This window comes from Suricata suricatta, chromosome X, assembly GCF_006229205.1.
Source record: "Suricata suricatta isolate VVHF042 chromosome X, meerkat_22Aug2017_6uvM2_HiC, whole genome shotgun sequence".
Taxonomy (NCBI): domain Eukaryota; kingdom Metazoa; phylum Chordata; class Mammalia; order Carnivora; family Herpestidae; genus Suricata; species Suricata suricatta.
In genome coordinates this window covers 29,539,400-29,566,321 of record NC_043717.1, presented here as the reverse complement: position 1 = coordinate 29,566,321, position 26,922 = coordinate 29,539,400, and the positions used below count along the sequence as shown (strand labels likewise).

General features: G+C 33.8%; 1 protein-coding gene and 1 non-coding gene across 2 annotated transcripts in view; one reads left to right on the top strand and one right to left on the bottom strand.

Annotated features, from left to right (window-relative positions):
- CFAP47 (cilia and flagella associated protein 47) overlaps window positions 1-26,922 on the bottom strand; it is a 493,477-nt gene that overhangs the window by 379,249 nt on the left and 87,306 nt on the right. The window contains exons 22-24 of the mRNA XM_029929640.1: window positions 18,024-18,165; window positions 9,939-10,033; window positions 4,303-4,462 (exon numbers count right to left, since the gene is read on the bottom strand). Coding sequence (XP_029785500.1) covers window positions 4,303-4,462; window positions 9,939-10,033; window positions 18,024-18,165 — 397 coding nt within the window. The remainder of the gene's footprint in view (window positions 1-4,302; window positions 4,463-9,938; window positions 10,034-18,023; window positions 18,166-26,922) is intronic.
- On the top strand, window positions 21,589-21,695 carry LOC115284493. The gene has a single exon (XR_003905241.1). It is a non-coding gene; the product is annotated as a U6 spliceosomal RNA (small nuclear RNA).

The following is a 26,922-nucleotide window of genomic DNA, read 5'->3' as shown; positions in this document are numbered from 1 at the left end:
CAGCAGGTCTGACTCCACAATGATTGTGTTTTCCTTGCTGCTGTGACCTCTACCTTAGAACCTTCGGCTGAGCCCTGCATGTAGCCATGTCACAGTGAAGATCTGCAAAAACTGCTTTTTACCTGACTCTATCTCACCTGAGGAGATAAGGATGTATATACAGAAATGACTATGCTAAGCCTAAGATTTACAGGAATGACATGACCAGAGAGATTCCTGTATGCAAAGATCAACTAAGGACCAAGAAGTTACATTATCTCCTCAGATATCTACAGAAGTCAGTTATCTTTTGACTCCAACCTTCCCACTTCCCCTTTTGCTAACATAAAAGAAATTCCAATTTCATGCTGAGGGAGATGGTTTTTTGGGACAACAGTCTGCCATCTCATTGGTTTGCTGGCTTTCCGAACAAAGTGCTTTCCATTCCCTAACGTCTTGCCTCTCCACTTACGGGCCTACTGTGCAGTGAGGAGAATGAGCTTGGACTCAGTGACAGAACTGAAGTAGCAATCAAAAAATTTCTCACATAGAACAGCCAAAACCCAAACAGACTGACAGCTGAAAACTACTAAACATTTCATGGAGAAAATCTATCTATATATAAATAATCTTTATATTGATATATATGTACATGTTAATATATTATGTATATAAAACTTCTTAAGCCATTCTCTAAGACCATGGTAACAGAAATAACACTTCTGTTTATGGCAAATTGATTGTGGACAAAGGAACCAAAACAATTCAATGGGGAAACAATATTTTTTTCAATAAATGGTGCTGGGACAAGCAGATAGGCCCATGCAGAAGAATGAGGATGAGCCCTACCTTACAGCATATTAAAAAATAACTCAAGATAATCCACAGATCTAAATGTAAGAGACAAAACTGTATGACTTAGGAGAAAACCTAAAAATAAATCACCATGACCTCAGGTTATGTGATGTTTTCATAGATATGACACCGAAAAGCGAAAGTAAAAAAAGAAAAATTGGATAAATTAGGTTTCATCAAAATTGAAAGCTATTTTGCATTAGTTGTCATCATCAAAAGTGAAAAGAGAAATCTCAGAATGAAATAAAATGTTTTATCCAGAATATTAAGGAACAACGTAAACTCAAAACGACAGCCAAATTTCAAAATTGACAAAGGATTTGAACAGACATTTCTACAAAGATGATATGCAAACTGACAATAAGTACATGAGAAGATACTCAACATCATTAGTCATTTGGGAAATGCAAATTATAACTACAATGGCATATTACTTCACAGTCACTAGGACAGCAATAATAAAAAAGATCACAAGAAGAGTTAGCAAGGATGTGGAGGAAACAGAACCCCTACTCACTGCTGGTAAGATTTTTAATTGTTACAGTTGCTTTGTAAAACAGTTTGTCAGTTTCTTAAAATGTTAAACAACAAATTATCCTATGACTCGACAATTCCACTCTAAGATATATAACCAAATAAATGAAAACATGTGTCCTCACAGGACTCTACATGAATGTTCATAGCTGTTTTATTCATAGGAGTAGATAGGGTCCAAATGTCCATCAAAAGAATAGAGGCCGAATGTCTATGAACAGACACGTGATATACAATTATCGATAATAGAAAGGAATTAAGTACTAATTGATCTTATAATATAGACAAACCATAAAATTATTATGCAATGTGAAAGAAGCCAATCACAAGGGGACATGCATTATAGGATTCTATTTATATAAAATATCCACGGTAATCATATTCCTAGAGACAGCTAACAGTGGTCAGCAGTGGCTGAGGGGAGGGAGAGATGAGAAGTAACTACTAATGGGTACAGGGTCTCCTTTGCAGACAATGAGTATGTTCTAAAATTAGGCTGTGGTGGTGGCTGTCCAACTATGACTATCCTGAAAAGCACTACATTGTACATTTCTAAGAAGTATATTTTATGGTGTAAGAATCACATTTTAATAAAGTTGTAATTAAGAAAACCATACTTTTGAAAATAATCACAACTGAATGTGAATTTTACCTCTACGGTATCTAATTTAAAATGTAACAATGTAAGGCAAAATAGTAGGCATCTTTTTCTTCAAGATTCCAGTGGTTTCCCCATTTCAATGAATAGTAAAAAACAACTGAGAAAACCAGAAAATAAATGCATCCTTGATTTGGAAAGAACTACTAAGGAAAAGTTATGAAGGCTGTATTCTGTACTATGAGAGCCAGGAAAAATAAAAGTTGTACTAGAAGAAAATAAAGGAGGGTAACCAAAAGATCAACCATGTGTTATCCTGGTTCCAACTGAAAAGGCCCCTATAACTCAACTCCAATTCCCCAAAGATTCCATTCTCCATCCAGCTGTTTGATCCTGAAGAACGCTGCACCCTCATGCAACCCACTCGCTCTGATCTGCTACAGTCTTACCTCCTGCTACCCCAACACCTTAGAGATGGAGAAGACTCCACCGATCAAGCAAGGGGAGGAACAGAATGATGTTTACAAAACACACTAACTACAGATAAAATCCCAAATTATTTCAGCAGAGTCTTGAGTAAGAAATAAATTCATATATAATTTTGTCTGTGGGCAAGTTCACTGAGACTGTTCCATCTTGGGAACTGATAGGAAAATATATGTCCACATAGGTGTTTTCAAAGGTCTAAAGATGACATATAGAAGAGAATAAGATGTATAGCATATAAAACAAAAATTGGATCAATACATAAAGTTTATGAAAAATAAGAAAAATAATATAAAGGAAATATAAAATGAAACTGCCTGAAAATGAACAAATAGATATTATAACAGAAAATATCAATAAGTCAAATTCCCCTCCTAAAAATCACATTTCAGTCTTGCTCAAGAAGAGATGCAAAATCCTGTTTTACAACACTGGTCTTAAATTTAAAAAGACAGACTGAAAATAAAATGATCTATCAACCAAAGGCTGACAAAAGAAAGACAAGTTGGCAAGGTAGCACATAAAACAACATTCAAGCAAATAGCATTTAGTAGAAAAAAGAACATTACTTTAAATGCATATGCTGATTTATAAAAAATATGTAAGACAAACTTTTAATAACATCCAAATATACAAAGCAAAACTACTAAAATCAAAGAAGTTTTAACAAACTGCCACCACAGTAGCAGATTCAGACAGACTATAATAACAATTCTAATGTGATTATAATATAAATGTAATTGTATTAACAGACTTAGAAGGAGAGTAAGGTAGAAGAGCAGATATTGTTAATGAAGAGAAAAAATCATTGATTACTATGATTTTAGATTATAAAACTATTTACTTAGAAAACAATGCAGAATAATCTCTGAAAAACTTCAAGATCTAACCAGAGAAGGTCAGTATAGGAGTTAGGTGCTGGATAAACTATAAATATATTTTTATATAGTGATAGCAAATTAAAAAGATTAATTTAAAAACTCATTCCTAATAATGATGCCAATAAAATAAACTATAATTAGGGGCACCTGGGTGGCTCAGTCAGTTAAGCGGCCGGCTTTGGCTCAGGTCACGATCACACGGTTCGTGGGTTCGAGGCCCGCATCACGCTCTGTACTGACAGCTAGCTCAGAGCCTGGAGCCTGCTTTAGATTCTGTGTCTCCCTCTCTCTCTGACCCTCCCCTGCTCACACTGTCTCTCTCTCTGTCTCTCAAAAATAAATAAAAAACATAAAAAAATTTTTTTAATAAACTATAATTACTAGAAGAACATGCTCTTTTCTGAAGGGAAAAACTCAATTACATGTCTTTTTCTAAAAGCAGGAAGAAAATAGTCTATAGTTCATTTGGAAAAGTAACTGTGTAAGAACTGCCAAGAATTTCTGTAAAAGGTTTATAATGACAGAAAATTTGTGACACCAATTATAAAAACGTACAATAAACTTGTAATAAAAAACACCAGTAAAGAAGTGAGCAAAGAGATAGACATGCTGGCCAGCTTCCCCCAAAGCAGACAATCCAAGCATGCAAGCTAGACATGGCCATGACTTTTCTGACCTAACCTTGGAAATCACACACTATCACATTCATAATATCCTCTGGGTGATATATCAGTCCTATTGGGACTGACTGATGTGGGAGGGGACTATACAAGGCCATGAATACCAAGAGGTGAGGATCGTTGGAGGCCATATTAGAGGCTGGTTATGAAAGAATTCTAGTAAGAAACTTAAAGCTGTTTCAAGAACACATAAAAAAATAACTTAAACTGTTGTGTACATGATAAAAATAAATAATATATGAGAGGTAAATTGAAACATCAATAACAAATACAGGCAAAAAGTACTTACTTGGACAGAAACTTATGGAAACGTTAAATTCTGCATGTGACTGCAGAACCCCACTCAGCACACTGATCCTGAATGTGCCATCTTTGAAAAGTTTGCCAGTATTACTAATATCTAATGTCCATTTCACATCTTGTTTCGAAATATTATGTAAGACAAGATCCTGTTTATAAACACAAAATAAACAAGACATTTATAAAAATTTTAATATGCAATATAAAATTTAGCTTGTTTTACCATGCCAAGGGGAAGAGCCTATGTACAAAGTCAGGCAATTAAAAGTGGAATTCACAGATAGATTGTTTTAAAAGTGATGTTAGGCAATAAAAGGGGTATGCAAATATGTTCATAGCATATTAACAACTATGAAAAATACACAAAGGATAGAGACCAGGGTAAAATAAAAACGTCAAAAGAACTATGCTAGTTAGCAAGGATGCAGAGTAACAACCTTCATTCATAACTGTGAGACTGTAAAATGGTACAGTCCCTTAGGAAGACAGTTTGGCAGTTTATTATGACATTAAGTATACAATACCATATGACCCAGTAATCCCACTCCTAAGTATTTACTTAAGTGAAAATTTATGTTCACATGAAAATCTGTATGTTAATGTTTATAACAGCTTTGTTCATTGCTAAGCAATGGGGGAAAAAACAACCAAGATTTTCTTCAAATAATGAATGCATAAACATTCCATATAATTAAATAAAATTCAGTGATAAAATAAACTATTAATTTACAAAAAACATAAAAAATATTAAATATATTTTGCTAAGTGAAAGATGCCAGACCCAAATGGCTACAGTTTATTTAATTAAATTACCTGTCATTCTGGAAATGCAAAATTATTTGGATGGAAAAAAAGAACCAGCGGTTGCCAAGTGTTGGTGGAAAGAGGAGGAATTGACTGCAAAGGGGTTACACTGAGGATTTTGAGTGCAGTAAAACTGTTCTGTCATGTACTGAAGTGGTAAATAAATTACTCAACATATTTTTCAAAACCCATAGAACTGTATACTACTAAGAGTGAACTTAAATGTACATAACTTCAAAACAACCAACCAATATACCAGAAACCCCAGGATGCACTGTAGTTTACAACAAACTATATTAGAAATGTATGAAATAATCTCACTGAAGTTAGGCCGAGGAGAAATGGCCGAAATAACTGCAAAACTGTGCTTTGACTGGGAACTACAGAGCTAAAGACAAAAAGTTACTCTTTATTAAGACTGTACTCTAGTTGGCAAATATGTTAGCAATTCTAGATACAGGTTAAAAATTTTGAAAGTTTTTTTTACTAGTATACTAGTAAATGTATACAGTTTTACCCATACTTTATATAGGTAAAAAAAAAAAATAAGTAAATAAAATATAAATAAGAAAGCCAGACTTCTTTCATGGTCAGAGAAAGGAGTTAAAAATGAGCAAGGAAGAAAGATTGGAATAAACCTTGTGGTACTGGATTAGATTCAGAGATATCAGTTTGAACTCATGTTTAAATAAATAACTAGATAGATAGATAGATGGATGATAGAGATAGAATGAATGATAGATAGACTGGGGCGCCTGGGTGGCTCAGTCGGTTGAGCAAACCACTTTGGCTCAGGACATGATCTCACAGTCCGTGGGTTCGAGCCCCACGTCGGGCTCTGTGCTAACAGCTCAGAGCCTGGAGCCTGCTTCCAATTCTGTGTCTCCCTCTCTCTCTTTGCTCCTCCTCAACTTGTGTTCTGTTTCTCTCTCTCTCAAAATAATAAACATTGAAATCCAATTTTTAAAAAATGAATGATAGACAAATTATATATGTGTGTATTAACTACTATACGCAAAAATGTTTCCCTATTCTATTCGCCAAAGAGGTTTAGAACATGTGACATCCCAGTAGCAGCTAGCACACCTCGTGTACTGATCTTGACTTCTAAATACCATTCTTCCATAAATGATATTGGGGTTTCTTGAAGAAAATGTTGATTCTAGAGCTGGAATGAGCAAAATAATAGATATGCCTAAGCCATTTTGTAGTGCCAGAAAGTAAGAGAATCCTTAGAAATCACCATGATGGAAGTATGTCAAAGGACAAATCTAAAAGAATTCCTAATGGCCAGAGCTGGAGCAATTTTAATAACAAAATAATGTGATATTGGTTATAACTGAAAGTATAAAGTAAATACTTGTGAGGTCACATTGATAAATTAAGCAATAAAATAAATAAATAAAAGGGGGGAGGGTATAATATTTCTTACAGAAAAATTCCAATATATGTAAATAACCGCATCTAAAAGGTGGAGCTTGACCACCAACCCACTGAGTGAGGGCTGAAATTGATGACTCACGTCCAAAACGTAAAATGTGAAATAAGAAAATTGGTTTGTCCAACTTTTTTCCAATTCTCCCGACATTTATCACCAGTAGTAAGCCATACACAGTATCATCTACGCCCTTCACATGATGTGACAAAAGAAGACATTTCCACTGTTACACTCTTTCCTGAAACCCATGAAAAATAAGAATGTAGTCGAGACACATGGAAAGAATCAGACAAACCAAAATTTTTAAATATCCTGAAAAAATACCAAATAAGTGTTCTTTAAAATTGACAAGGTCATAAAAAATCAGCAAGACTGAGAGCCTGCCACAGATCAGAGGAAACTAAATGCAATATGGTACCCTAGATTGGACCGTGAGAACTAAAAGGACAATAGTGAGAAACTGGTAAAATCCAGAGTCTGTTATCTAATTAACAAGTTTGTACGAGTGTTAATTTCTTAGTTGTGAAAAATATTGTGTGATTGTACAAGGTGTTAAAATTAGAGCAAGTTGTGTGAAGAGTATACATCATCTCTGCACTTTCTTTGGAAGGTTCTGGTAAATCTGGGAGCTATGTGCATGACTTGTGCAACATACTATTAAAGTAAAACTTTCAACTAGGTATATTTTTTAACTTCAAAATTTGAAAAGTATACAATGATCCATGCAATTGGCACCACAACAATATAACATACTTCTTTTCTTTCTAGAGTATGATTGATTTAAAATATTTAGGATAAAAAAAAAATAGGCAATTTTCTTCCCAATGTCTCTCAGTACTTTAGTATCTATTTAGTTCTAAAATTCGCATCTTATAAAGAAAGAAACATCTTTTAAAACAGAAGGTGGGCATGAAATTATATTAGTCATTTGAATGCCTCATTTTTCTCATTCTGAAATGAGTAAATAGCAGATCTCTAAAATTCTATCCATTTTCCAACCCTATCCCAAGAATAGAACTGATAGAGTCATCTATAAAGAAACATTGTTTAGTATGTATAGCACTGTTAGTTTTTAAATTAAGTTTACCAAAATGACACATGTAAGTAGCTTACACAAATAATTTTAAAATGCTTATAAAAACCAGCTGTCCCACTCAACTCCTTCTTATCAACAGCTCTGCTTCCTTGAAGCAACCAACTTTAGCTCATTCTAATTTGGATTTTCTCTGATAGTTATAGCCTTATTCTAAACATGATGTTGATATGGCTTATTTGACTTTTTTTTTTCATTGCTGCCATAACAAATGACCACAAAGTGAGTAGTTTAAAGCCACTGTAATTAAATTACAGTCTTGTAGGTTAGAAGTTCAACAGGTGTATCACTGGACTAAAATCAAGGTGAAGGAACCGTGATCCTTTCTGGAGGGCTCTAAGGGAAGGCTATTTGCTTGCCCTTCCCAGTTTCTAGAAGGCAAACACATTCGTTGGCTGGTGGCCTCCTTCCACTATCTTCACATCCAGCAACAGCACATCTCTCTACCTTTCTCTGTCATCACATTTTCTTCTGAGCATCCTCAGGAAAGCTTCTCTGGTTTTAACCACTCACGTGATTCAACCGGGACCACCTAGATGATCTAGGATAATCTCCCTTGCTCAGGGTCTTTAATGTCAATCACATTACACATCAGCAAAGTATCTTCTGCAATAGAAGGCAGGGTGCCCACAAACTCTAAGGACTGGAACTGGATAACTTTGGGGGCCATTACTCTATCACATGGCTATGTCATGATTTACCAGACCCAGATATGGTCTCTTGAGTGTCCACTAGTAAAGATGAGAATTTAGCTCATAGATACGATCTCTGCTCCCTATTCCACCTCCCAATTGTGGATGTTTAAATTATTTTAATTCTCCCATGAGTCACCTGGTAACTTTAAGTAATATATTTATATCTCTAATTCTTCTGTCAACTTTAGACAATTCCCTTTAATTGCCCACTGAGTAAAATGAGTTTCACTCCTTTCTTCTACCATTCCCAACCCTTCTGTCAATTTAACCTTAACATACATATTGTACCTGTCACACACTTGTCATTTTACATGTAATACACTAAATGTGATCATATTTGAATTCTGCCCCACAAACATATGAAGACTTCTCTGTATTATATATTTTATTATGACTATGTAAATATCACTCATGGCAAATCCAAGCAATGTATTAGTCACATTTCCTTCTTTGTGGGGCCAATATGACTACTTTGCCAAGCAAGACAGAGGCTCTTGTCTAAGTCACCTTTTATTAAGCCAACTGAATAAAATTTCAATGATATAAAATAAAATCACACTTGTAGAGGGAGTGCTTTCCCTTTGGAATTCAATCCAATTCAGTTCACTAAAGCTTCCTTTCTAGTCCCACATACAAAATCTTTTGCATCTGTGAAGTTATATTACAGATAGACATCTTACTGATATTTTTTATACTTGAAACAGTCACATTTTAATTTCAGAAGAGATCCTTTATTATTCTCTAACTATAATTTCATATAGCACTCTGCTATTGACACATGAAATGTTAAATATTTTCTCCATATAATTTTCCCTCAAAGCTATAGACGTTCAAAATCAATTGCAGTAAAAGCATTATATAAGATGATAAAGGAGCACTACAAATACAAATTTCTGTATATGTATGCATGAGAGTCCTTCTTATGCACGTCATTCTATTTTCTTTCTAGATGGATTCATAATTAGGAGAGATGGAGAGATATCTAGTAAGAAAAAAGAGTATACTCTCATAGAAGTCACTTATTATATACCTGGACTTTTCCATTTTTATTATTACCTTTCATCACATTTCCTTACCCATATGGAACATATTTCACATTAATTTAATCATTCCTTCCATTTATAAAAGGAGAGACAGATGATTTAGTTCTATTTAAAATATCCGGTGGGGGCACCTTGGTGGTTCTGTCAGTTAAGCATCCTCCTGTCGGTTTCTGTTCAGGTCGAGATCTCATGGTTTGGGGCTCTGTGCTGAGCATGGAACCTGCCTGGGCTTCTTTCTCCCTCTCTCTACACTTCCCAACTCACACTGTCTCTGTCTCTCTCAAAATAAATAAATAAAAACTTTAAAAAAAAAAGATTCTTTAAAAAGTAAATATTTTGAATAGTCTTGTTAAATATATGCATATAAAAATGCCTTTATATGTATTTGTACACTTTCAAATGACTTCTGAGAAAAACGACATATAGGTACGTAAGTTTTCTAAAAATGAAGTGTTCTTACAACAAATGCTTCAGAATAATCAACTCAATAAACTAAAGACCATAATAAAAAGAAAGAAAAGTTGTAACCTGCCTCAAACTTTGTATACATACCTGGGTTTCTGTGACCTTGTCATTAGGATTCAAAGTATGCAATGGGATTGCAAATATAAATTCAGTGCTGGACAATCTCAATGGTGCCTGCAATACTATGAGAAGAAAGTAAATATACTGATAAAATATTAAGAGATATTAGCTCATAGTTAATGACTATACTTCTCAACATGAAACAATAAAAATATTTTTTGAATGTTATGTACCCAGACAGAAAACAAAATCACACTTTCACACTTTAAAATATTTATGGAATATTGTGTTTAATCATATCTATAAAATTCCAATTTTGTATTTTAATGATAATGTATTATAAGTATAAGAGAAAAATTACCCTTGAGACAACAAGAATATAAAATATACTAAATATTAAGCTGAGACTAATGTAAGCATAGTTAAAATGATCTCTATAAAGAATTTTGACCAATGCATAAGTGCAGAAGTGAAAAGAAACATGATTACTATACATATATCTTTTTGGTCTCTTGACAGTGTCTTTTGCAGAGTAGAGATTTTTACTTTTAATGACATCCAGCTTACCAATTCTTCTTTCACATATTTTGCCTCTATTGTTATATATCAAATGTCACTGCCAAACTCAAGGTCATATAGATTTTTTCTTTTGTTATCTACTAAAAGTTTTTAAATTTTATATTTTGCATTTAGGCCTGTGATCCATTTGAGTAACTTTGGTGAAAAGTATAAGGTCTGTGTCTAGATTCATGTTTTCCTTGTGACGTCCAGTTGTTCAGCACCATTTTTTTGAAAAGACTATCTTTTCTGAGCTATAATGTCTCATTATGTCAAACATCAGTTGACTACATTATGTGGGTCTATTTGTGGGCTCTCTTTTCTATTCCACTCATCTATTTGTCTCTATTTTTGCCAATAGCAAAGTCTCATGGTTACTGCACCTTTTTAGAAAATTTTAAAGTTGGAGAGTGTCAGTTCTCCAATTTTGTTCATCCTCTTCAGTAGTGTGTTGGCTATTGTAGGCCCTTTCTGTCTCCATATAAACTTTTTATCAATCTGGCAATACCCACAAAATAACTTCCTGGGATTTTTATTAAGATTACGTTTAATCTCTGGATCAAGTTGGGAAGAACTGTCATCTTAACAATATTGAGACTTCCTGTGAATGAAGATGGAATTTCACTCCATTTATTTAATTCTTCTTTGATATCTTTCATCAGATAAATTTCATTTGATATCTTTCCTTATATAGATCTGATAAATATCTCATTATATTTGTACCTAGGTATTTCATTTCTGTTGGATGCTATTGTAAATGGTATTTTGTATTTAATTTCAAATACCATTTGTTTATTGTTTATATATAGGAAAAATAATGACTTTTCTATATTTAACATGTACCCTACAACTTTGCTACATGAGGTTATTAGTTTTAGAAGTGTCTTAATCTAGTTTTTTAGATTTTGTACATAAAAATCATGCTTTCAATAAACAAAAAATTTAGTTCTTCCTTTCTAACCTGTGTATCTTTTGATTCCTTTTCGTGTTCTATTGCATTAGCCAGGACTTCTAGTACAATGTGGAAAGAGTGAGAAGGGACATCCTCACGTGGTTTCTAATCTTACTAAGAAAGGTTTGCATTTCTCATCATTAAAAATGGTGATACCTTTAGGGGGTTAGTAGGTATTTTTTATCAAATTGAGAACATTCTGCTCCAATCCTCACTTACTAAGTTGTTTGCATGAAAGGGTAGTAGATTTTATGAAATGCTTTTTCCCCCCTGCATATATTGATATGATCATGTGATATTTTCTTTATTCTGTTGACATGATGGAATGTGTTAACTGCCTTTTTAATGTGAACCAACTTTGCATACATGAGATAAATCTCACTTGGTCATGGTACAAAATTCTTTTTACGCATTGCTGGATTTAATTTGCTTATATTTTATTAAGGATTATTGTATCTATACTAATGAGAAATGTTAGCCTGTTGTTTTCTATTGTTGTAATGTCTTTGTCTGGTTTGGTATTAGGGCAAAAATAACCTCAAAATGAGTTTTACAAAAGGATTCTTTCTGTTTCTATCCTCTGAAAGAGATTTAGAGAATTAATTATAGAGAACTGGTATGATTTATTCTCTAAATGTTTGATAGAGTCCACCAATGAACCCATCTGGGCATGGTGCTTTCTGTTTTTGAAGGTTATTATTAATTATTGATTCAATTTCTTTAATAGATTCAGGCCTATCCAGATTGTCCATTTTTTCTTGTGTGAATTTTGGCAGATTGTGTCTTTCAAGGAAATACCCCATTTCAATTGGTTTTCAAATTTACGTGCATCCTGTTGTTGATATATTATCCTTATGATCCTTTTACTTTGAAGAAACATTTTCTGGAAAAACTGAACTGCTGAAAATTAAAGTCTTACAGACTACCATTTTGATCAGCTTAAATATTCACTGGGATCCAGACTGTCAGGCAATGATGTAAGAGTTGGTAATGTAGCCAGCACTGTGAGACTGACTAATGATCATGGGAGAATAGGAAAAAAACCAATACACATTTAAGAAACTCCTCATCATGAAGGAGAAATTAAAGAGAAATAGTTCAGCAAAAATTGAGACAATGTATAGTCAACAGATGAAAATTTCAAAGAAATCATAATACAAGTAGAGATAAAAAGGTGTTTTTATTTCTTAAAAGTCTGTTAGTAAAGGAATAATCAGAAAAAAGTTAACCGTGGTTAGTTTAAAATTGCCAAAATAATTTCTTAAGACATAATAAAGTCAGAAAAATATCCTAGGAAGTACAACAAAAAGATAAGGAAAGGGTAATAGGGAAGAACATATAATTTAATTAAAATATATATAACATAATCCAAGAAGTAAAAAATACAACAAAAATCTGAATGAAAGAAATACAGAAAATGGTGGGAAGGAACTTTTTAAGAAAATAATTTATGAAAACATTATAGAACTGGAAGACATGAATTTCCAGATTAAAAAGGTCCACAAAAACTTAAGACAAAAGGTTCACGGAAAAGTCATCAGTGTGAAATAATGGAGTACCAGGGATAAAAAGCAGCTTCTAAAAGCTTCTAATGGGGAAACACTACGTCCTATGTACTCGATGGGGAAAAACAAGGTCATCAGATTTCTAAATGCAACAGTGGGAATTAGAAGGTAATGATAATACCTTCGCAATTTTGAGGGAAAATTATTTTCCATCTAGAATTTCATACTAAACCAAATTATCAATCAAGTGTAAGAGGAAAAACAAAGACATTTTCAGACATGGAAATTCTCAAAAATTAGTTCCCTTACCCTCTTTCATTAGAACCTCCTGGAAGATGTAATCTACCTCAACAGTCAAATAACCCAAGAAATAGGAAGGTAATGGATTGAAAAAACAGGAGAGTCAAGACAGAAAAGAGAAAAGAAAATCCCCACAACTATAGTGAAAGGAAGTGGTAGACAAGAGTTCTGCCCCAAGGAAAGAAAGCACGCAGTCCCTGTTGGAGCAGGAGGCTGTTGTGCTCCAGGAGGGTTGCTTCCAGAGAATGGGCACTTAGGACACATTATCTGACAGGGTAAACTACTATGCAGAACGGTGTCCAGACAAGCATAATACACAGCTTTGTGGCGTGGGAGGATTTCGTCAAATATTTAAGGACAACTGAGCAATTAACAAGTCTAGGGATAAACAAAAAGTTGAAAGAACGTAAATAAAATACACAGATGCAGTACCTAGCTTAACAATGAACGATATATTGTCATTAACAATTAAATCTGACAACTTTTAATTGAAATTTAAACTACAATTACATTACAAAATGTTTAAGAAGAATTAGAGTTTCGAGTGAGTGAAAATACTTGTCATGAAATAAGTGATTTCATTAGATAATTAATGAAAAAGGTCACTGCATCTGGGGTGTAGGATAAGCCTTGAGAAGGAGATGATGAATTAAAATTTGGGATTAGCACTATTTTAATTTTTAAAGGAATGCATATAATTTGGGAATAAAGAGATAACAGTAAGCTTATGAGTCCCCTACTAAGGCATCACACTTCTATTGAGGGGATAGCTCAGAAAATAATGGACGTGACCAACGTTCCTTGCAAACGGAATTGACCCAGGGTGCTTGGGTGGCTTAGGGGTTAAGCACCTGACTTCTGATATTGGCTCAGGTCCTGATCTCACAGTTCATGAGATCAAGCCCCATGTCAAGCACTGTGCTGAGAATGTGAAGCCTGCTTGGGACTCTCCATCTCCCTCTCTCTCGGCCCCTTTCCTGCTCTCACATAGGAGCATGCGCTCTATCAAAATAAACAAACATCTTTAAAAATTAGAATTGACTAGTGGACTGTTTCTAAGAAAACTTTTGGCATGCATTACCTGTCCAAATGGCCAATCAAAAATATCTGGAATGTATGGATTTATGAGGCAAATGAGAATTCCTCACACAGATATTTCCCATCTATATAACTATTAAGGGTATAAAAATGGGACGCTCCAAACAAACAAACAACAACAACAAAAGCTTGCTTTGAGACAAATGTTTCTACAAATGACATCCAAAAGTTACTTCAAAAGCCAAAGGCATCTTAAGGAGGGAAAAAAGGACAATATGGAAGCTGTGTCGAACAGATGCCGACTTCTACAGAAAGAAATGTTGCATCTCTGCCTGATTATACTTGTATCATATGAATCATAAGTAAGCTTTGGTGTTGATAAGTTATAGGATATAAACAGGTTTGCTTTGACATGCCAATCCTCTCTGGAAATACAGCAACATTTTGTAAAAGAAATTACATAAGTGCCGGGGAGCCAGAGTGGCTCAGTCCGTTAAGCACTGACTCTTGGTTTCAGCTGAAGTCATGATATCAGGGTTCATGAGTTCAAGGCCACACTGGGCTCCACTCTAACAGCACGGAGCTTGCTTCAGATTCTCTCCCTCTTCCTCTCTCTCTCTCTCTCTTCCCCTCCCTAACTCATGCTCTCTCTCAAAATAAATAAATAAACTTAAAAACAAATTAACTAAGTATAGAAATTGTTTTTGTTTTTGTGGAAAATGTTGAACAAATTTTAAACCATTAAGTATAGGGGGAGGAACCCCAGAATTACACATATACCAATTGTGTAGATAGGGAAAATGATCTAATCTTTAACAGAATGTTAGAAATCACAGAGGAAATGATAGCTAAATTTCACTATAAAATTATTTTTAAAGATTAAAAACAAAACTAAAAACAATGAATCTTAGAAAATTTCCCCATAAAAATGAAAAATATATATAAATAAGGAAATCAGTGGCATCTATCAGACAAATACATTACCACACTGATAAAGGCAAAGTTCACAAACAGATAATTTATATATGAAATATATAATAGCAAAGAAAGAACATTTTAATCCTGAGTAATCAAAGAAATTGAAATGAAAACTGAAATGATGTACTTTTTAATAACATAGAAAAAGATCCAATTTCTTTAATTCAACACTGAAGGAAGGTTAAAACAGCACAACCCTTTACAAAAGCCCTTTTGCCAAATGATCTAGAGATTTAACAGGTATATACTTTAGAAGGAATGCAGCCAATTCAAAGAATCTCACTTCAAAAAAAATCTAAACAGGGAAAAAGTATTATATATAAAAATGTTCACTACTACAGTATTTATATGAATAAGAAAATTTAAAAGACAACCTAATTATATAATCTGTAAGAGACACATAGAGAATGAAATATTCTACAACAGTTATTAGTGTTAATTTATACAATTAATAAGAGCATATAATATCTAAGTAAGTTTCTTTTTTTAATTTTTTAATGCTTATTTTTGAGAACAAGAGAAACAGAGCATTAGCAGGGGAGGGGCAGAAAAAGAGAGGGAGACACAGAATCTGAAGCAGGCTCCAGGCTCTGAGCTGTCAGCACAGAGCCTGATGCGGCACTTGAACTCACAGACCAGGAGATCATGACCTAAGGCAAAGTCAGACACACAACCGACTGAGCCACCTAGGCACCCCTAAATAAAAGTTTCCAATAATAGTGAAGAGATTTCCACCTCCTGAAGGACCAGGCCCTGGACAGTGTATGACCCTTCTTTAATAAGTAGTGCTCGCAGGAGCAGGACACATAACAAGCTTTTAAAACATATAAAAGACAGAAAACCAGCCAAATGATGAAATGAAAGAATTCTCCTCAAGAGAAACTCCAGGAAGAAATAACAGCTAAAGAATTGCTCAAAACAGAGCAATATTAGTATAAACAACATTAGTGAAAAAGAATTTAGAGTAATGGTCATAAGATTAATTGCTGACCTTGAAAAAAAGCATAGAAGACATCAGAGAATCTATTGCTGCAGAGATCAAAGAAATGAAAAATCGTCATGATGAATTAGAAGATGCTATAAATGAGGTGCAAAGAACGAAGAGATTTCAACTGGACACTGGCAGGAAGATCACAAATATGTTAAACAATAAAATAATAAAGGCACATAAGAGTAAAATATCAAGATAGTAATAATAGTATGCTTTAAATATTTGCATACCACATGACATTTGTGTTATATTTTCTAATTTTCCATAATGATGATATACTAATTTTTATTTGTCTAATACGTAAATTTTATTTTTCATGAAAATAATTTACCTAATTTGGAAGATAAATTAGACAATGATTTTTTTTCTGAAAAATATATCTTAAAACAAGGGTGATAACTCTATGGAGCCTCCCTACCAGCTACTGAACTCCTAATTCTGTATTTTAAAAAGGAATGAAACAAATCTCTGTATTGTATATACTACTTTAATGAGGCTTCTCTTAGGAGGTGCCAAGTGCAATTATCAACTGTGCATTATTTTACTATCAATGACAACTTAATATCAGAATTATAAAAACAAAATATTGCATAATACAGCACAGACTAAACTTTTCATGAAAAATACTTAAACACATATAATAAAATGCAAAAACACCAAAGCTTGCCAAAAGTAAGATTTACAGAATTCACTGGTTTTATACTTGGATATTTAGAGAAAATAAGTAAGACTCAAAAACTTAATATATTTACCATTTTTTATTTATTTACTTTTTATTTCTCCTTTTATATATGTGCTTAATCCTTTAGTAACCCAATCCCATGGGGGGGGAGGGGATTTCTTAAATAAAATTTCCATCAGTGCATTATATATCTAATATATTTTATTGTAATAATTTATAGTTTCCTTTAATCATTTTAAAACTACTCACAAAGTAACTAAACTGACCTTTGTTTTTAATTATAACCTGTATTTTTAAGCAAGAGTCACTAATTTGAGATTAATTTTATCCATGCTGTCAATAGCTAGACCCCAAGACCTGACATTTACCACCCACCTGCTTCAACTCACTAACTTCTGTCTTACACTTTTTCCTTAAAATCTCCTTTCTGCATTACCTCTTAACTCAGGCAAATAAACCCTGCAGGCTAAGGCAATTGCCCTGACCAGACCTCCTACCAGCCCAACACCACACAGACCTTTTGAGCTAAACTCCCAATTCATGCCTATGCAAACCATGAAGTGACCTCTGGAATGACCTACCATTACCTTTATCTCATTGTGATACTAAAATCTCCACCCATGAAAGAACCTTGGCCTCATTCGCCATTTGCATAACATACAATGTACGCATAGGCATGTTTCCTTAAAGCACATGCACAGCCTTATGCCCGCCTCTACATACCACAAGTAGACTTCCCTATCTAAATATTCATCTTGACCCTAAACCAAAGGCATCCCTTCAGTTGCTCTCAGAGAGTCAAAGCTTTGGAAGCCACGCCCCTGGACCTCCTTATTTGCTGTAAATAAAGTTTGCTTTGTGCAAAACTCACCTGATGCAGTTTCTGTGATGCCACAAGAAATGAACTCACATAGGTTTGATAATACTATTTCTCAATTCAATTTCACAGACTCACAATTTAAGTTGCACATACAGGAATTGTATGATCATTGTACTTTCTAATATTTGTTTTTTAAAAAGTAAATATCATAATCTTATTTTTTAAAACTTTCAGCTGCTCAAGTGTCAATATTTGGTATATGCACACCAACTGTTTCATATTACATACCAGTAGCATGAACATAGCATGGTCGAATAAGTGGTGCTGTCTTTGGAGTCATAGCAGATTCTGACAAACAAGCTTCAGTGTAAAGTTCTGAGGCCTCAAAGGAATTAATTTGAACTTGAATGCAAAAGTCAAAAGTTGTCACCTGACAGACAAAAAATACATTACACCTGTGATGATTTTGCTATATGAAATCTGTGATACTATTTTTATTGTATATATTTAAAGTATACAACTCAATGATTTGATATGCATATGATGAAGTAACACCACAGTCGAGCTAATTAACATAGCCATCACCTTACTTCATTTACCTTTCTCAACTCCCCCTCTTCATTGTGAGAACACTTAGGATCCACCCTCTTAGTAAATTTCATTCATTATGAAGTACAATATCGTCACCAGAACTACTATATTACTCAGCAATCTCATTTCTGGGTATTTATCCAAAAGAACTGAAATCAGGATCTCAAAAAGATACCTATGCTTCTATGTTCGTTGCAGCATTATTTACAACAGTCAAGACATGGAAATAACCTAAATACCCATCAAAGGATGAATGGATAAAGAAAATGTGGTGTATACATAGACTGGAATCTCTTTCAGCTTGAAAACAGAAGGAAATCCTGCCATCTGCAACAATATGGATGAATCTGAAGGATATTATGCTAAGAGATATAAACCAGCCACAGAAACACAAATAAGATATGGTTTCACTTATATGTGGAATCAACAGTCAAACTCATAGAACAGTCAAACTCACAGAAAGAGAAAATAGAATGCTGTATTCTAGGGGCTACTGAGAGGGAAAAAAATATGGGGAGATGTTGGTCAAGAGGAATAAAGTTTCAGTTCTGCAAGATGCATAAGTTCTAGAGCTATAATGAGATACTATGGATTTAGCAAAACAGCTGTTAAAAAACACACTCCTTTTTTTAGGTTTCAAACATTTTTATTTTTTGTTGTTTCAAGTTTTTATTGAAATTCTAGTTAGTTAGCATATAGTGTAATATCGGTTTCAGGAGTAGAATTTAGTAATTCATCACTTACATACAATACCCAGTGCTCATCATAACAAGTGCCCTCCTTAGTACCCATAATCCATTTAGCCCAAACCCCCCACCCACCTCCCCTCCAGCAACCCTCAGTTTGTTCTCTGTAGTTAGGAGACTCCATTGGTTTGCCTCCCTCTCTTATTTTTTCTTCCTTCCCCTATGTTCATCTGTTTCAATTCTTAAATTCCACATGTAAGTGAAATCATATGGCATTTGTCTTTCTCTGGTTGACTTATTTTGCTTAACATAATACATTTTAGCTCCATTCAAGTCATTGCAAATAGCAAGAATCCATTATTTTTTATGGCTGAGTAATATTCCATTGTATATATGTATATGTATACACACACACACACACACACACACACACACACACACATCTTCTTTATCCATTCATCAGTTGATGGACATGGACATTTGGGCTCTATCTCTAGTTTGGCTATTGTTGATAAAGCCACTACAAACATTAGAGTGCAAGTACCCTTTCAAATCTGTATTTTTATATGCTTTGGGTAAATACCTAATAGTGTAATTACTGAATTGCAGAATAGTTCTAATTTTAGTTTTCGCAGAACCTCCATACTTTTCCCCAAAGTGGCTGTACCAGTTTGCATTTCCACTAACACTGCATGAGGATTTCCTTCTCCACATCCTCACAAACACCTGTTGTTTTTTGTGTTGTTAATGTTAGCCATTCTGACAGGTGTAAGGTGGTATCTCATCATGATTTTGATTTGTATTTCCCTGATGATGAGTGGTGCTGAACATAAAAAAGACACTTTCATAAGGAAAATTATCTTGTGATTTGAAACTACATTTTATTTAAAGTAAGACTTGGTTTATTCTTCATAAGTCCAAAAATAATTCTTGAAAATAAAAATAATTTTAAAATAGTTCCTATTAATTCAAAATGGACCAAAAAGTTAAACATAAAACCTAAAACTATAAACCATATAGGAGAAAAACCTTTGTAATCCTTGGTTAGGCAAAGATATGTTAGATAAAATACCAAAAAGACAATCTACAAAAAATATACACTTAAATGTACTTTATCAAAACTAAAACATCTGTTGTGATACAGATAATAGTTAAAAAGTAAATTTAGACTCCAAAAACACATTTTGGGGGAAAAAATCCACCTTGTATTCAAAATAGATAACAGAACACACAAAGATCAATAAAAAGCAAACTTCCTAATGAAAACGTAAGTAAAAGGTGTGAAAAGAGAACTGAGAAGATAAAAAAACATATATGACACACGGCCACAAGACAGAATGTTTAACATCATCACACATTAGGGAAATGCACATTAATTCACAGGAGAGAACACCTATCACACTGGCCTAAACAATATGACATTAACAAGTGCTGATAAAAATGTGAGCACCTAAAATACTATCCATTGTTGGTAGGGATGCACAATTTCATAGTCATTTTGGAAAACAGTTTTCCACTTTCTTAGAAAATTAATATGCACTTAATAAGGCCCACAATTCCTAATCCTAGATGTTTACCAAAGAGAAATGAACACCTGAATGCAAATTGTATAGTGGTTTTATTATTACTAAAACCTGAAAGCAAACCAAATTCTCTCGAAATCATGAATAGACAAAAAAAACTTTGGTAAATCCACATAAAAGAATACTTTTCAACAATGAAATGTTATTAGTGTTACACATAATAATACGGATGAATACCAAATACATTACTCAGTAAGAGAAGCCAGACTGAAAAGGCAATATATCCTATGATTTCATTTAATATGATATATAAATGAAAAAGGCAAAATTATACAAACAAAATGAGACCATGTTTTGTCATGAACTGGAGTTGGGGGAAAGGTTGACTACAAATAAGTAAAGGAAAAATTCACAGGTTATACAGGGTTCTCTGTATTGATTTTTGTACTTGTTATTCCACTGTGCAATTTGTCAATATTCATATAACAGAGAATTTTAGTGCATCGTAATTTTTAAAACAAATGAAATGAAAAGAAAATAAGGCTAACTCTTTAGCTCTGGTTTTAATACACTTGGCTTCAAAATCTAAAGCAGACTAATAATATAGGCAGCCAATGAGTCATAGAAGAAGAATGAACATTAACATCTGAGCATTTATATAGAGCAAGTCTCCCATCATAAAATGGAGACTCTGTGGTCCAGCCTCGACAGAAATACAACTTCGCATCAAAGAGAAAAAAAAAAAGAATTCATCTTCATGTTTAGGGCTCACAACAAAAAGAAAAGAGAGGATCAGGTCAGCCAAATAATGGAAAGCCAATTCCAAACGCGCATCTCTCCACAGAAACATTGACAAACAAGCAAAAGGTGACAGGACCAACTTTGTTAGAACTCTGGAAAACAGTCAAAGGTTGTAACATGCTGATAGATTTAGTTTGCTATATTTTCTTAAGGATTGAATTCAGCATGTTATAAGCATTATATACCATGGCAAAGTGGGGTTTACCCCAAGAATGCAAAGGTAGTTCAACACACAAAACTCCATCAATGAACGTGCTGGCTTCAGCAGCACATATGCTGGAGTTGGAATAGTGCAGAAAGGATTAGTGTGGCCTCTGTGCAAGGAGGAAACAAAAATTCATGAAATTATATACACACATATATATTCCACACTAAATACATGAAGAAAAAAAATGGTGATACAGAAAAAAAAATTTGATAAAATCATATACCCTTTCATGATAAAAGCACTTAGAATACCAGAAATAGAAGATAACTTCCTCAACACACTAAGAAGCACTTAAGAAAAACACAGAGCTAATATCATATTTTAAGGTGAAATACTGAAAGCCTTCACCCTGAGATCAGGAACAACATAAGGATATCCTTTTTGGCCAATGTCACTGAATGCTGTGCTGGAAGTTCTAGCCAGAGCGATTGGGACAAAAAAAAAAAAAAAAAAAAAAAAGAGGGTGGGATTTGGTTGTCTTTGGACTGCAAAGGGAGGATTAAAATTACATGAAATTATAGATGAAATGATGGTATATAGAGAAAATCACAAAGAATGCACAAAGAAAGTTCTAGATCTAATAAATGAATTCAGGTAAACTGCAATTTACAAGGTCAACAAACAAAAGTCAAATGTTTCTACACACTAGCAATGAACTCTGAAAAATGAATGAACAATTTCATTTAAAATAAGATCCAAAAGAATAAAATTCCTAGAAATAAATTTTTCCATGTTGTGACAAACTTGTACAATGAAAACTACAATACAGTGTTGAAAGAAATTAAAGAAGTTCTACACAAATGAAAAGACATCCAATGTTCACTGAATGGAAGACTTAGTTGTGTTCATATATCAGTACTACACTAAGCAATCTGTAATTCACGGCAATCCCTATCAGAATTCCAATGGGCAATTCTGCAAAAACAGATAGACAATCATTAAATTCATAAGTAGTAGTAAGACAACAAATAGCAAAAACAATCTAGAAAAAGAACAAAGGTAAAGAACCCATACTTCTCAATTTCAAAACTTATTATAAAGCTACAGTAATCAAAACAGTGTGATACTGGCATAAGAATAAACGTGTGGACAAATAAAACAAGTGTACAGAAACAAACCCATACATCTACAGCCAATTATTTTTTTACAAGGGCACCAAAACCTTTCAATGGAGAAAGAATTTAGACCCTTATCTTCTACCACACACAAAAATTAACTCAAAATGGGTTAAAACCCTAAAACTATAAAACGTGAAAAAGAAAACCTAACAGAAAACTTTGTAACAAAGCCCAGGCAAAAGAAACTAAAATAGGCAAATGGGAGGGACTACATCAAACACAAACATAGGTGTTGATCAAAGGAAACAATGAACAGAGAGAAAAGGCAACATATGCAATGGGAGAAAATGTTTGGAAAACCTGTATTTGATAAGGATTTAATAACCAGAATACATAAAGAATGACAGCTCCACAAAAAATCATAACTCAGTTGAAAAAAGAGCAAAGGACTTGAGCAGGTATATCCCCCAAAACGATCTACAAATGGCCAACAAGCATATGAAAAGATACTCAAGGTCACTAATCATCGGAAGACAAATCAACACTGCAATAAGATACCATTTCATGCCCATTATCATGGCTATGATCAAAAAACCAGAAAATAATAAGTGTCAGTGTGAATGTAAAGAAAAGTAGAACCTTTGTACAGTACAGGTGGGAATAAAATGGTGCCAGCAATATGGAAAACAGTATGGGGTTTCCTCGATAAATTAAAAATAGAGCTACCATTTAATCCAGCAGTCGCACTTCTAGGTATATATTTAAAAGATTTGAAAGCAGGGTCTTACAGATATATTTGCAAACCCATCTTGATAAGAGCACTGTTTAAAATACCTGAGAGGTGGAAGCAAAACAAATGTCCAGAGACAGATGAATGGATAAACAAAGTCTGGTATAAATACTATTCAGGCTTAAAAATGAAGGAAATCCTGTCACGTGCTATAATGTGAATGATACTTGTTGACATTATGTTAAGTGAAATAATCCAGTCACCAAAAGACAAATACTGTATGATTCCACTTATATGGGGTAACTGAACCAGTCAATTTTATACAAACAGAAAGCAGAAGGGTGGTTGCCGGGGTCTGGGGGAGAGGGGGAAAAGAAAGGTGTTTTTAAATGGGTATAGAGTTTCTGGTTTGCAAGATGAAAATGCTTTGGAGATCTGTTTCACAACAATGTAAATAAAATTTAAAATGACTAAAATGTAGACTTAAAATAGTTAAGATAGCAAATTTTATGTTACATGTGTTTTACCACAATAAAAATGAAAATCCAAAACATTGTACTCAAAGAACCCACACAAATGGTCACATATGAAATACTTCCTTTTACAGGAGATATCCAGAAGAGATAGATTCATAGGGATCGAATGTAGATTGGTGGCTTTCAGTGGCTAGTGGCAAGAGGGGTGAGGAGAAACTGCTTTAAATAGGCAAAGGGCTTCGCTTTGCAGTGATTGAAATGTTTGGAAAAGGGACAGAGAAAGTGGTTATACCATACTGTGAGGGCACTAAACGTCACTGAGTTGTTTACTTTAAAAATGGTTAACTTTATCTTATAAAAATTTCCTCTCAATAAATTATTTCTTAAAAAATAAAGGAAGAAGTCAATCAAAGGTTTCCAGGAATGCCCCCAGACCTCTATCATCTGATGATCTCAAGGTTCAATAGAAAAAAAAAATTAAGAGTCTTTTTGCAAAAAGACCAAAAGACTTGTCTTATATGAGATTATTCTATTTATTGAGATTAAACAGGCTAACTATTCTTCCTACCTACCATTCTCCATCTTTTAGATAGATGTCTCTAACAAATCGCTCACTAGAAAACCGAAAAGGCCTAAACCTTTGAATTCTAACTGGTAATTTCCATCCTGTGAGCTCATCCATTAAAAACTGAAGAACCAGGGTGATAGTGTATATGTAGGATTTAGAAGTGGCTGCAGCTCCAAATACCAACTTTGGAAATCAAATTCTAAATTTTATAAATTATACAATTTATTAGAAAATTTAATAATAAACTATTTTTAAAAAATTAAAAAAATAAAATACAATATGAATTTCAAAAAAAAAGAAAATTTAAAATCAAGAAATAAAATTAATGTATAAAAGAACTGAAAATACAACTGAAGTAGTGTCAATGCCAAAATATTTATATATGTAAAAACTATTACTGCATTTCAAGTTAAAATATAAAATATGAAAATGATCATAATTCATTTCTTTCTAAAGACCCATTTATTAACTATATGTGGATTTTTATTAAAACCTAACATTACTTATGTTTCAAATAATTTTTAACCTATTTTTAATTTAAATTTTAGTTAACATATAGTACAATATTAGTTTCAAGTGTGTTTCATGTGATTTTTAAAATATCAATCCTGCAACAACTATTTATTGCTCCATGGTTTCTTGGTAAGTTTCTTTTTCTTGGTAAGTTTCTTTTTTTTTTTTTTTTAAGTCTTCAGCAATGCTGCTGGAGACCTATTTCCTTTTATTTTTTTTTATGTTTTTTATTTATTTTTGAGAGACAGAGAGGGACAGTGCAAGCAAGGCAGGGTCAGAGAGAGAGAGGGAGACACAGAATCCGAAATAGGCTCCAGGCTCTGAGCTAACTGTCAGCACAGAGTCGGACGCGGGGCTCGAACCCAAAAACCGTGAGATCATGACCTGAGCCGAAGCCAGACGCTTAGCTGACTGAGCCACCTAGGCGCCCCTCTTGGTAAGTTTCTAGAGGTGGAAAGGAGGAAAATAAGCAAGAAGTGTAAATGTTTTAAACGTAGAAAAGGGAAGAATAATAGCACCACTTATATATCTAAATTTCCATGCTCATGACACCAAGCAATGATGGTTTCAGAGGTACATATGCCTAGTGTTTTGCTATACTCATAAAGTCCTTGCTGACAATCTGAAAATTTATGCATAACACTCTACTAGACAAAAAAAAAATTGGTTTTCATTTTGTTTTTATTTAACATTAGTCGGCTGCTATGGTCTCTTGAGTGTCCTCTTGAATTTTGAAAATTCATGTTGAAATCCTAATCCCCAAAGATGATAGTATTAGGAGGTGGGGCTTTGGGTTGGAACATACCCATTAGGGTGGAGCCCTCATGTGTGGGATTAGTGCCTTATAACAGAGGCCCCAAAGGAATATCTAACCCCTTCCACCATGTGAGGACACATCAAGAAGTCTGCAACCCAGAAGAGGGCCAACGCTCTACCATGCTAGTGCCGTGATCCTGGATGACTTCCAGCCTCCAGAACTATGATAACTAAATGTTTGCGGTTTGTAAACCACCCAGTCTGTGGCATTTTGTTATGGCCCTCAGACAGACTGACACACTGGCCGTACAACTGACAATTCTACCTCCTGTCTGTCATAGACTCTTTTATAAATAGACTGTTTTCGTAACAGAATTTCAGAAGCAAAAAAAATACTATAACACGTTTAATTTTCATCAACATTTCATTTAGTTTGAGGAAACAGAGCGAGCAACTCATTCCCAAGATATTCTATTTCTGCAATGATACCAACACATGATGTCAAGGAGTAAATTGAATAAAGATATATTTCATGTATAAATACTACCTGCTTTCATACAGGAGTGCTTAAAACAAAACAATTTTGTTTGATCTTACTTCTAGAATTTCTCATTTTTAACCATCAGCAACTAGTTATATTTTGTCCCATTTCTTCTCTAGTTTTATCTTTTTTTTCTTACTTTGAGTATTAATATAAATCAATACTATCATATGTATTTTAATATCTATATTATTTTTAGGTTATTATCCTTTATTATCTTATTCTTTAAGGTTTTAGTTTTTTTCATATAATACAAATACATATTTTGAAGTCAAATAGTATCAAAAAGTATATTTCCCAAACCATCACCCTTATTTGACTGGGAAGGATGGAGAGGGATTCCCAATGGAAGAAGCTAAGGGGAATGGAGGAAGTCAATGGAAATGTGACGACAAGCAAGTAAGAGGCCAGGGTTCTGGATAGACCCTCACATGAAGATGAAATCACTCAGAAAATGAGAGGAGTATAATATATAATGAGCCTAGCTAGTACCAATGTCCAGAGAGTACTACTTTGAGAAGAGGAAATGGAAAACTCATAATATGAAGTCCAAATAAGCAGCCAGGGTGCTTGGGTGGCTCAATCCGTTAAGCATCCAACTCCTAAATTTGCTCAGATCATGATCTCAGGGTTCTGAGATCGAGACCCACATTGGCCTGTGTGCTGAGTGTGGAGCCTGCTTAAGATTCTCTTTCTCCCTCTTCCCCTGCCCCTCCCCTGCTCATGCACTCCCTCT